Genomic DNA, 11,479 nt, shown 5'->3' with positions numbered 1-11,479 from the left:
GTCCGATGGATCCTATGGGTCCAAACCTCAATGAACGGGATTTGGGCACAAAGACTGGTTCTAAAAATGTGTCCATTGGATCCATATCCTAAGGCCAGGAATTAGTTTGGATCATGACCCAGACATAGCCACAAAATTTGATGGAACATCCTAGATCCGAATAGAGAGCGCCAATGTATGAAAATATTTATGTCTACCCGTGGTATTTCATAATATTTAAAAAGGAAAATGATTTTTTCGCTCCCCTGTAGGATAATGCGCCCCACTTGTAAAGTGAATTGTGGGCAGACTATAACGTATTTTGACGTCAAATCACGTTAAAATGGGGCGCATTATCCTACAGTGAGGTGAAAAAAAATATCGCCCTTTAAATATTCCCTTATATCCTCCAAATTTCCCTCAATTTCTCTCAGCAAATTTTCTCAATGGAGGGTTTCACCGCTCCCTCGTTTTCTCTTGGAATCGATCTGGACTTCGATTCAGATCCCGATGCAGCTCCCATCGAAGAATCAGTCCTCGAATCAGCTGCAGAATCTTCAATCCATGTAAAATTTCAGCCATTCGAAGATGACAGAGATTTCGATCCGGAAACCCTAACCCTAGATCAAGATCTTCTTCGTGAAGAAGAAGATACGCCCCCGGTACTTAAGCGCCTAAAGCAAGGGTCCGTGCGAGAAACTGTGAAGTTACCGATCGTCATTGATGAAATTGAGGAGTTTTCGAAGGAGGATCGGTGCAGAGGTAAGAGATCGATGTTTTTGTTGTTTTGTTTGTAGTTATATTGTGATTAGTCTCTTGTTGATGTAATAGTGCACATAAAATCTTAACTTGTTTTTAATGCTATTATGATTTGAAATTTGCTGATAAATGGAAAAAAATAATAATAAAAAATTAGGCACTGTTCGTTTAAGATTATGGCAACCGATTGTGAGTCCAATAATAGGTTTTGGGCTTCAGAGTATCAAAATTAGTTCTCCTGCTCATTTCCTGAGTTTGTGAGAGAAATGAATATTTAATTAACAACTTATCCGTTTCTTGTTTTGTATTTAGTTAGGGAACCTTTTAATGAATAATCATGGGTATTTTCTCTATCTTTGAGAAATATAATTAATGGCCATTAGAGCTGGAAGTGTACTTCTCCATCAATTTAATAAAACCTCTTCTCACAAGAGGAGAATTTAATCTCAATGTATTTGTGTGTTTGATATCTCTGTGTTGGTCCTGTTTTTACTTCAGTTCCTTGTACTCTCTTTGGCCTCGACTATCTCGGGTCGAGTACTTTCTCTTCTAATAAATTTTCATCATTTAAAAAGAAAATGTATTTATGTGTTTGATTTTCATTTCATGCATAAACTTTGTTGCTAACAGTTGTGACAATAACAGTTATGGTCACATTGTTATTGTTCTTAACAAAATTTGCTTCTGCAGATTTATGCTTTGTTTGTATTTGGTGAGTGTATTTGCAGCTGTTTTATATTTCCAAATTGTGCCAGAGAGAGTATTCGAACGGTGTGAAATATGCGATGCTAATAATTTTCTGTTTATGCCTAAGTTGGTAACAGTTCCTATGAATCACAATGGAGTTATCTTTTGTTTGAGTGATATACCTTCAGAACCCTATTTTCATTTTGGCAGATGAATATTCAACAACACAAAACCGTTATGCGTGTAGCAGTTCCAAGCTTTCACTGCGTAATCATGGGATCCTGTCTGCTCAACCATTAAGTAAGCTGAATGCTCAGGAAAACACATTGGCTTATAATGCTCCAACATCTGCAAATTTGAAGGCAGAAACCCACAAGGGAATGATCCCCAAGTTAACTGTCAGCCCTCTTAGAAGAATTCAGTTTATTGATTCCGATTCTGATGAGCCTTCTGACAGTGAAGATCTATTTAATGTTGTTAAAAAAGTTGATGGTTGCACAAAAGATAGCTGGCATACTCCTTCCCAATCCATGTCAGTGGGTGAACAGAAGGCAAAGATCTCATCAGAGTTGCGTCAGAAACATTTATGGGAAGATTTCCATCCAAAGGAAAACAGACATTTGGCGACACCTGCTTTTGATGAGTTCTGTGAAGAATATTTCGGTGTTAGGCAGGATATGAATATAGACCAGAGCAAAAGGGGAGATATTAGTTTTAATAGTGCTAAATCACTTGCTCCTGACTATTTCTTGGATGGAAGCAAAGGTTGTTTTCAGAGAAACAGCATCCAAGCAAATGTTGCGCACTGTAGGAACCTGCCCAATCCTCTTCCCCCTGCTTATTGTTATTTTTACCACCAGGACCCAAGAATCCAGACATTAGTCCATGACCGCTTACCTAACTTTTCCCCTATAGGTTCTGTAAATTGTTTTCAGAGAAACAGCATCCAAGCAAATGTTGCGCACTGTAGGAACCTGCCCAATCCTCTTCCCCCTGCTTATTGTTATTTTTACCACCAGGACCCAAGAATCCAGAAATTTGTCCATGATCGCTTACCTAACTTTTCCCCTATAGGTTCTGTAAACCACAGAGGAAATCAGCAGTCTGAAACAACAGATATTGATTACATGTAATTTCTCATGCAATCTTTCCTATGATCAATTTTTTTGGTTTATAACTTTTCTTTTGCACTTGTTCTAATCCTGTATTGTTGTTACTTTAGGAGTCAATTTGACCACAGAGATACTCCTACCCGTATTCATGGAACTGGTGGCAATGGCCTTGAAAGAAGCTCAAAAAAGAGCAAGAAAAATCTAAGCAATGCAAATGCTAAAGAGGTGTCACAAGCTTCTGGTAGTTGGGTGAACCCTAGAAGCTCGACTACCATTCCAAAGGATGCTAGCAAAAGACAAGTTCGTGCAGATAGCAATGCTACTGGACACTGGTATACTGGCGAAGATGGAGAAAAGGTGACTAAAGATAGCAATATAGTTTGACCACAACTTTGCAAATTATGTTTTAACTGATCAAATCCAATATCCAATGTCTATAACTTATGACCATCCCAAAGAGATGACACAGTCACCCTTTTGTTCATCTCATATGTGCGCATGAGAGAGTACAGTCACACGTGTGACTATTCTCTCTCACGCAAGCTCTCTATGTGAGTGTATATTAACTATTATTTGCAGAGTATATATTATATAAGGGACATCTATATTTGGTTTACACGTTCCTAAATAGCAATAGTTCTCAAAAAGCTATCAACAACCAATCAGAAAAGTTTTAAACACTTTTAAGTTGTTCCATTATCAATGTAAGAGAGTTTGGGTATCATTTCCTTATAATGTTTTGCATTTTGTGTTTTGTTTATCTAATTTCTTAATGTGTATGGCACTGTATTGTCCAATCATACTCCTAGCCAGATCCCATTCAAAATAAACAAATAGATAAAACCATACTGATGGCCTTGTACGCTCATGAAACCTTGATACCAGATAATACTTAACTGAATCCAGGCAAGGTCCTGGGACTCCCGTCCCTCCACAGGGGCCTGGGTCACTTTTGACAGTTGTATATTCTGTGTATCTGTGTCTGATATGTGTGTGTGCCTTTCTTGGTAAGCTATGCTTATTTGTTGTGTTGATTGTTTATTCAGGTTTATGTCACTAAAAATGGACTAGAGTTGACAGGTCGAACAGCCTATAGACATTACAAGAAGGTAATTTCCTGTAGTTTCATATAAATTTTTTTCTCTTCTTTTGCACATGCACGTGTATTAGAGTTCACACATTAGTAATATTAGTTAATATTACTTTTCTTTTTTCTTTCTGGTAGTGGAATTTTGGTAACCAAGCAAAACAATGCATGATTAGCTGTATTTGAAATATAAGCATCTTTTTTCTACCAGTGCTTGTTTTCAATTGACACACCAACTATATCATTTGGCCTCTCCTTCTACTGAAATTTGGACTGAGTGCATCTTGCAGACTATCTTTGACAAAGTAGTTTCCGATGTATAAATTTTATATGATTCATATCGTATCAGGTCCATGTTGTGGTTACAGTAGTTTGCTTATCATGTTGAGCAGTTTAAATGTGACTCTTCATGGATTGTGTTAGTCTACAGTAATATTAGAGAAGCCTGATTTAGAAAACATCAAATGGTAGACGTTAATGAACTCAAAATGTTTCTTGCAATGGGAGATGTGTTTGTAATGCTGAACAACTTGACGATTGATGCTTTCTAGCCAAATTATGATGAAACTTTTACAAATACGATTGCAGAAATCAGTCATGTAGAAGGTTTTTTCTCGAAGAAAAATCCCATAATCAGCGAGAACTGTCACAAAACATTTGACCAAACTTCTCCTCTTCCTGTCTTTATTCAATAAACAAAACTACCTCCAAAACAAAAGAGTAAAAGTATGTATATGTATGTATACATATATAAACGCCCTTGTTGTTGCCGTACTAGAGGTATAATAGAGTTGGAACTTACTTGCAACATAAAAACAAAACTAAAAGAAGAATAAAGACTTACTAAACTAAGGACACTTTTAAAAAAATAAAAAAAACTAACAGCCCAGCCACTTAAAGCTTCTAGCTATTGACTTCTAAACAGAAATAAATATATGTCAGTCTCAAGCTCTAAGCTTCCAAATAGTGGCTCGAAGAGTAATAACGTGGGCAATGCCATGAACAGTGATATCAGTAGTGTTGTGAACAGAACAGTGGTGTGAACAATAACGAAATAGTAACATGAACAATGGCGTGGATAATACTATGAATGTTGATCTGAACAGTAACACGCCATCTTTTATTCTACTTAAGTAACTCAAGGGAATCATTCTTCATTCTTGTGATGGATGAGCTCCATCTGCATCAAAATTGTGCTCCAATCCTATGTCTCAAACAATGGGGTTTTTTTTCACCCCTCTTTGGCTCATGCTTTGGCTAAGTTGTACTACATCAGTTTGCTATGGGTTTTCATGGTGACGTTATTTTAAACCAAGGGAAAGGAATGAATTGAGTTTGATAATTTTGGGATGAAAACATTGACAAGGATGTGGGCCTTGCTTTCAGTATAAGGAATTCCTGCAAAAGGAGCATGGTCAACGATTTGAAGCTCTTGCAAAAGAATTATCTTTAGAAAGGGGAACATATCTGCAACCCAAGGAAACATGGATGACATTTTGAATATGGGGTTCAAACAGGGTATGAGCCTTGACGGGAAGCCCAAACATAGGCTTCCACAATGTCAATTCCCAAACAAGGTTGGGTAGCAAGCCAAGTTTTTGAGAAGCCCGAAGATTAAAGCCAGAAGCTCTAGCTTCCTGCCAAACATGGCCTATACAGAGGAGAAAACTTATGTGCAAAGGACTGTAAAGTCTATCTTTTGTCTGAAAATCCCTGTTCTATATATGGAGGAGAGAACATCAATAGAGACGCCCTTGAGGAAGAGAATTGGTAGATGCAAAGCTGATTGTCTCTCCCTTAAGCTCACATCCAACAACTGGAGGATCATAGAAATGACCCTCCATGCTATGACTAAGAATATTGAGATTGGTTTTCACTTCATTTTTGAATAGGTAGAGAATGGTGAGACAACACCGTACATATCTCCAATGGAAGCCAAGTAGCAATCATCTTTACTTGATTGACAAGCTATAAATGTTCAAAGAAACATATCAGCTTGAGGTGGAGGTTTAGAGATTCTGTTCATCATCATCAAGGGTACTTAAGTCATTGTACATGTCACTGATATGTAAGTGATGTAACTCTTTTGTTAATGTGAAGAAAATACCACATGGAATTTGTCTCTACTACTTTCTTTACTTAAAAGTTAGAAGGGATAGTTAGTCCCTCAAGGTGAGGAAGTATGTCCTGGACACTGGGAATAGTTAGAATCTGATTCTTTTATAGTAGTTATCATTGGTAAGAGACAAATTAGGAGAGAATGGAAAAGGAAGTTGAGGAAGAAGAATCGAGAAAGAATGCAATGAAAGATCAAAAAAAGTTTAAGAGAGGGAGATCTATGAGGATTTCAAAGAAAAAGAATATAAGAAAGATGGATTGCATAGAATGAAACAAGGTAGATAGGGCTTGTGGTTTGTTTCTATGGAGAGGGATTTGGGAAGGTTTTGGGTTTTCAAAGAGTTTTTTGGGAAAGGAGAGATATTTGTTTCTTATGAATACGAAGAAGAGAGTAGAAAGAGGGGATTTCAAAGCCGGGGAAGAGAAATCTACTGATATAGGATTTTGGCCAGACAAGAAAAGAGGAGTTTTTAACTGGAGAGAAGTAGAAAACCAGGTTTATGAGTTTCTAATGGAATGGGAGAAGTGTTTAGGGTTTTCAAAGAGAGAGAGAAAGACGCAAGACGAAGTAGGGGGAGAGGATCAGCCAACCTTTCAAGTGAAGGGAGAGAGAGATTCAGATTATGTAGAAGTTTGTTCTTATTCCATGTCAAATTATTGTAGGAGTAGAGATCAAATTTCCTGGGGTAGTCTCTTCACAATAACCAAATTCTAAGAGCTTTATTATTATCATTAACATGTATAATGACTTAAATACCCTTAATGGTGACAGAAATTATCTAACAGTACTAATGCTATAGATAGGTCTAGGTAGGTCATAACTCATCATCTAGCATAGATTAATCCCTTTACAGTTCTTTAATCCATAGTGTTTCTCTTACTCTGTTGTAGCACTAATCCTAAGTTTAATGAAGTGATTTTTTTTTTTAATTATATGAAGTATCTACAATCCTGATGCCAACCTAATCTAATTAAGATTAATAGGGTCTAATTTCATTTCATTAAACCCTAACTTGGGATTAAGAAGGAAAAAAGCTAGTATTGGCCCCATGCTGCAAATGAGTGAGGATTTCCTAATATGCTCTTGTTTTTTACAGGAAAATGGTGGGAGATTCAGAAGAAAGAAAGCTGCTGTAAAGAAAGCTGCGGCAAAGAAACCTGCTGTAAAGAGACCTGCGGCAAAGAAAAAAGCTGCTGTAAAGAAACATGCGGCAAATAAAAAATCAAAACGATGAGAGACCGGTGCTGAGATTTATTGTTGATACATTGTAACTGTTGTAATTCTAATATACATAAAGAAATTTCATCTTCCTACATTTTTCTCTTTTACATTTCCTTTCTTGTTAACTCCATTTTGCTTACGAGTAATTACAGCTGTTCCATTCCATCTCCACATGTGATTATGCTACATGTTTTGTTACTATTAGTTGCTAAATGTGATTCCCATTCCTATTTTTAGCCACTACACTCACACGGCATATGCAATAGACAATAGTGAGAAGGTCTCCACTTGAACTGTCCAAACCTGGCCATTCTTTTCTCTTTACTCATTGCCGTTGGACCGGGGTTGTTGGTGCCGCTCTTTACCACCCTCCTGATCGAGTGGATGGCCATGGGCCCTGTTGTTCCCCCAGTTTAAAGGGGCATTTTGGCTAGGGGTGGCAACGGGGCGGGGGCGGATGTTGCATTCCCGTCCCCCCATCAAGGAGAATTCCCCATCCTCGTTTCAGGGATGGCGGGGAATTCCCATCCCCTCCTACTATGATAACAATTTCTACTTTTTTAATCTAATTAAATGATTTTTAAATAAAAATTCAAAGTTCCAAACTAAAATATAAACCACTTATAAGGATATTTATATAATTTTATAGACGGTGATTACGAGGCGGGGCCATCCCCGCCTCGTCTCCTCTTCAGGGAATTTTTTTTAATCCCCATCCCTTCTTAAATCGGGAAATCCCCACCCCAAACGGGACGGGGAGGGGGGCGCATCCCCTTTTTTTTCAGGTATAATTGCTAACCCTAATTCTGGCTATTTTAAAAAGAAACAACCAAACAATGTTAGAACGACCGTAAATGTGGGTGGAATTATCATTTTCCTTTTCTTTTTTTTAATTTGATAAAAGGTGACTTTTTTGAAAAACAGAACATGACAAGTACATGGGTAACCTCTAGTGCAGGCGACAAGACGTCACCCTCTCTCTTTGCAATCTATGTACTATCCCTCTTGGTGGTCTTAACCGATAGCACACCCCCACTACCCGATATTTGTAGTTGTAACTTCTATTTCCAGCTTTTCCACTCCATCTTTCGCAAGCTTATCCGCTTGTCATTAGCTAATCTAAGCATATGTGAGAAAGTTGTAGGTTGCAACAATCTTGGATCTCCATGATTATGTTGGCCAACTTCCAAGGACCCGTTCCCTACTGCTTTGCCCATGATATAATGTTGGAAGTCTCCTTCCACAATCGTAGCGTAGGATAAATTTGCCCTAAACCACTTTAATCCCCACAAAAGCGCTTTAGCTTCCACTTCGTTTGAATCACAAATGCCAGTAGGACCTGAAATAGACATCCACCGGTCCTCTTCCATCTAAGTCACTTATCATTACCCATTATCTTTTTGTTTTGTTTTTATAGAGATTACATTCCTCTTTTCCACATCTCGCACTGCCTTTTCCACCTCTCTTCTTGTTATTTACACTTTTAATTGGTTGCTTTTGGACAACTATAAGTTTGTGATAGCCTCAAGTCTCTTAAGAGGCCACTTAGACAACTACAAAACAAAGGGATGGATGCAGACATATTGTTGGTGTCTTTACCTTTTAAGTCTAGTTAGGGTGTGTTTGGTTGCATAAAAAGCCGGAATGGCCTAGGGATTTTGCTTGCCATTTGTTGCCACTTAGCAGAACCCCGTGTTTGATTGCCAATATAGCTCACCATTGTCTCCTCCCAAAGAGTTTCAATTAACATTGTAGTGCCCAACACAGGCTCGGATAAAGATGCGGCTACGGTAAAAGAGAGTAGACTCAAGTAAGTCAGTTGAAGATGAAGGGAGTTCTAAAATTATAGTTAGGAGTCCAAATACATCTATTGACTAGGATTGGAGTGATGGGAATGCTAAGGCCCTATTCATTTTATATTTTGAGAATTGATTTTCAATACAAAACTGATTATTGGGCCCAAAATTAAGGTCCTGCTTGTTTTGGATTTTGAGAACCAATTGTAGTGTCCAAAACTGATTATTGGACTCAAATTTACGTTTAATTTTGAGTCTAATAATCAGTTTGGGACCGACAGTCGTTTCTCAAAATCGAACACAAGCACGGCCTTGATGATTGAAATGGATGTGACAATGGTGTCCCAAATTTTAGAATCAGCACTTGAAATGTGAGTTAAAAAATCCCAATTTGTTCGAGTACATGTGTCTCATTATATTAGTCCATAAAAAGTATTGATTGGTGAGAAAAAGCCAGCCCTGCTTGGCTATAGATACCTTATTTTTTAACATATCCTGGATAGGTTTTGTAAGTTCTTCCCATCTAGTTAGGCTCCAACCAGGTCTGGAATTAGTTTTAGCCCCAGAGAAATAGACTTGAACAGTCTAGAGTGGCCGCTCAAATATGAACATATGTCAAGGCATAGGAATACCTGAACTCTGAAGTGACATATTTTAGTAGTGCGGATTGAGAGGGCCCAGCTTTCCTATATTAGAAAAAAAAAGAAGGAATGGATTGATAATGATAAGACCTTTTGGTGATTTCTCCATAAAAATAATTTTTTTCTTTGACTACAGTAAAGATCAGATAGGAATGACATCAATGTTCCGTTCAACAGCGGGGGACAGTTCCACAAAGCTCTCATGCATGACTAAGCTGTTTTGTTTTATGGACTTTGTGCCATGTAACTCTAATACCTTTCTTGCTTGTTTCTTCGTATATTTCCATTCTTATCAAACATGACAAAAAACAAAACAAAAAAGTACTAAAACCTATTAAACATACATTCTTACGTAGGACGTTGATGTAGCATGTAAAGATGAAGAACGTATCCTAATACAATACGTCAAGCAAGAGAGCGAGTCCAATCTCTCCACAGTCTCTTTTGGTAGCTTTTATAGAACTAGGAACAAAAAACTAGTCTTGATTTCTGTCGTTAGCAATTGACCCAATGCAAATTTAGCCAAGATACGAGCATTTGAAGTCATCATCATCATAATAATTAATGTTTAGTTTCGTTGTGCCTCTGTTTCTTCCATGTATAATGAGAGTAAAACAAATTTCAAAAAAATTAAAAATAATAATAATAATGATGATGCGTACTTTTTTGAAGTGGGTAAATGTTTGTGTCTAAAAAAGAAACGAAGCCCCGGTTAACTTTGCATATAACCTTCTTCCAGTCGTCCTCGCTCCATTTTTTTTAATTTATGATGTCCCTAAAGATGAGCTATGATTACTCTATCGCACTATTTAGAAGTGTTTTGGGTGAACCAAGCGAGTGCACGTAGACTGGAGCCTTCTTTAGTTGTTTTATCGTGGAGCGTCGATTTGTGGATCCCGGATGCACCATAGGGGGGTGAATACGATTCTTAAGGAGAGTGGCCATGTGGCATGACTCAGCCCAGCATTTCTTCCTCAAATTTCAACAATTTGATTTCCACAAGGATTTCTTATCAAACTAATAAGTTCAAACAATTTTATTTTCATCTCTGAAATTTTTATTACAAAACTAGTTTTGGGTCCGAGTTGCACAATTTGGGGCCGAGTAACCTATTTGGTTCAAGTTATTTGTTTTTTAGACTGAGTAATAGATCTGAGTCCGACCTTCTCTGTTTTGGGTTTACCGGATCAATATAATTTCCAACAAGAATTCATCGGTTGGGTGATGAGTGGAATGGGCTTGAGGACTTTGAAATTTTAAAGCAAATGGCATACTGAGTGGAAGTGGTCGAGTACTTAGTTGAAATTGTCTTAAGTTGGAAGAATTTTAATTAACTTTGTAGTGCGCAACACAGGCTTGGATAAAGATGTGGCTATCGTAAAAGAGGGTAGACTCAAGTGAGTCAGTGGAAGATGAAGGGAGTTTTAAAACTATAGTTAGGAGTCCAAATAAATCTATTGACTCGGATTAAGAGTGATGGGAATGCTAAGGCCCTAAAATATCATTTTATATTTTGAGAATTGATTTTCAATCCAAAACTGATTATTGGGCCCAAAATTAAGGCCCTGCTTCTTTTGGATTTTGAGAACCTATTGTAGTGTCCGAAACTGATTTTTGGACTCAAATTTACGTTTAATTTTGAGTCTAATAATCAGTTTGGGACTGACAATCGTTTCTCAAAACCCAAAAACAAACATGGCCTTGTTGATTGAAATGGATCTAACAATGGTGTCCCAAATTTAGAATCAGTACTTGAAATGTGAGTTAAAAAATTTCCAATTTGTTCGAGTACATGTCTCATAATATTAGTCCATAAAAATTATTGATTGGTGAGAAAAAACCAGCCCTGTTTGGCTATGAATGCCTTATTTTTTAACATATCCTGGATAGGTTTTGTAAGTTCTTCCCATCTATACTCCAACCTGGTTTGGAATTAGTTTTAGCCCCAGAGAAACAGGGAGATGATATTTTCACCCCTCCACAGTACGCATTCGCCCCCTTTTATGAGACTTTAAGTGGGCGCTCAAATATGAACATAAGTCATGGCATAGGAATACGGAATACCCAAGTATGAACAT

At 37.5% G+C, this 11,479-nt stretch overlaps 1 protein-coding gene across 3 annotated transcripts; it reads left to right on the top strand.

Moving 5' to 3' along the window:
- The first annotated feature begins 411 nt into the window (after nucleotides 1-411).
- On the top strand, nucleotides 412-7,133 carry LOC143884106 (uncharacterized). Of its 3 annotated transcripts, XM_077387502.1 has the most exons (6): nucleotides 412-741; nucleotides 1,636-2,340; nucleotides 2,500-2,554; nucleotides 2,648-2,894; nucleotides 3,584-3,646; nucleotides 6,840-7,133. In XM_077387502.1, exons 1-6 carry the CDS (start codon nucleotides 426-428, stop codon nucleotides 6,975-6,977), a joined length of 1,524 nt encoding a protein of 507 aa, XP_077243617.1. In that variant the 5' UTR covers nucleotides 412-425; the 3' UTR covers nucleotides 6,978-7,133. The 3 variants fall into 3 exon arrangements, with proteins under 3 accessions (XP_077243617.1, XP_077243614.1, XP_077243616.1); XM_077387499.1 differs by having other exon boundaries at nucleotides 1,636-2,554; XM_077387501.1 differs by lacking the exon at nucleotides 3,584-3,646 and having other exon boundaries at nucleotides 1,636-2,554.
- Nucleotides 7,134-11,479: the final 4,346 nt, after the last annotated feature.

The sequence above is a fragment of the Tasmannia lanceolata genome, unplaced genomic scaffold, assembly GCF_043159265.1.
Source record: "Tasmannia lanceolata isolate RefF3 unplaced genomic scaffold, GAP_Taslan_0.1 ptg000008l, whole genome shotgun sequence".
Lineage (NCBI taxonomy): Eukaryota > Viridiplantae > Streptophyta > Magnoliopsida > Canellales > Winteraceae > Tasmannia > Tasmannia lanceolata.
The sequence above is the reverse complement of the archived record's forward strand: the minus strand, read 5'-3'. Positions and strand labels throughout refer to the sequence as shown.

Coding starts and splice junctions, on each gene's coding strand:
- LOC143884106 (XM_077387499.1), top strand. CDS start 426: ATGGAGGGTTTCACCGCTCCCTCGTTTTCTCTTGGAATCGATCTGGAC. Junction 2,555..2,647: donor ACAACAGATATTGATTACAT/GTAATTTCTCAT, acceptor TTGTTACTTTAG/GAGTCAATTTGACCACAGAG. Junction 3,647..6,839: donor CCTATAGACATTACAAGAAG/GTAATTTCCTGT, acceptor TGTTTTTTACAG/GAAAATGGTGGGAGATTCAG.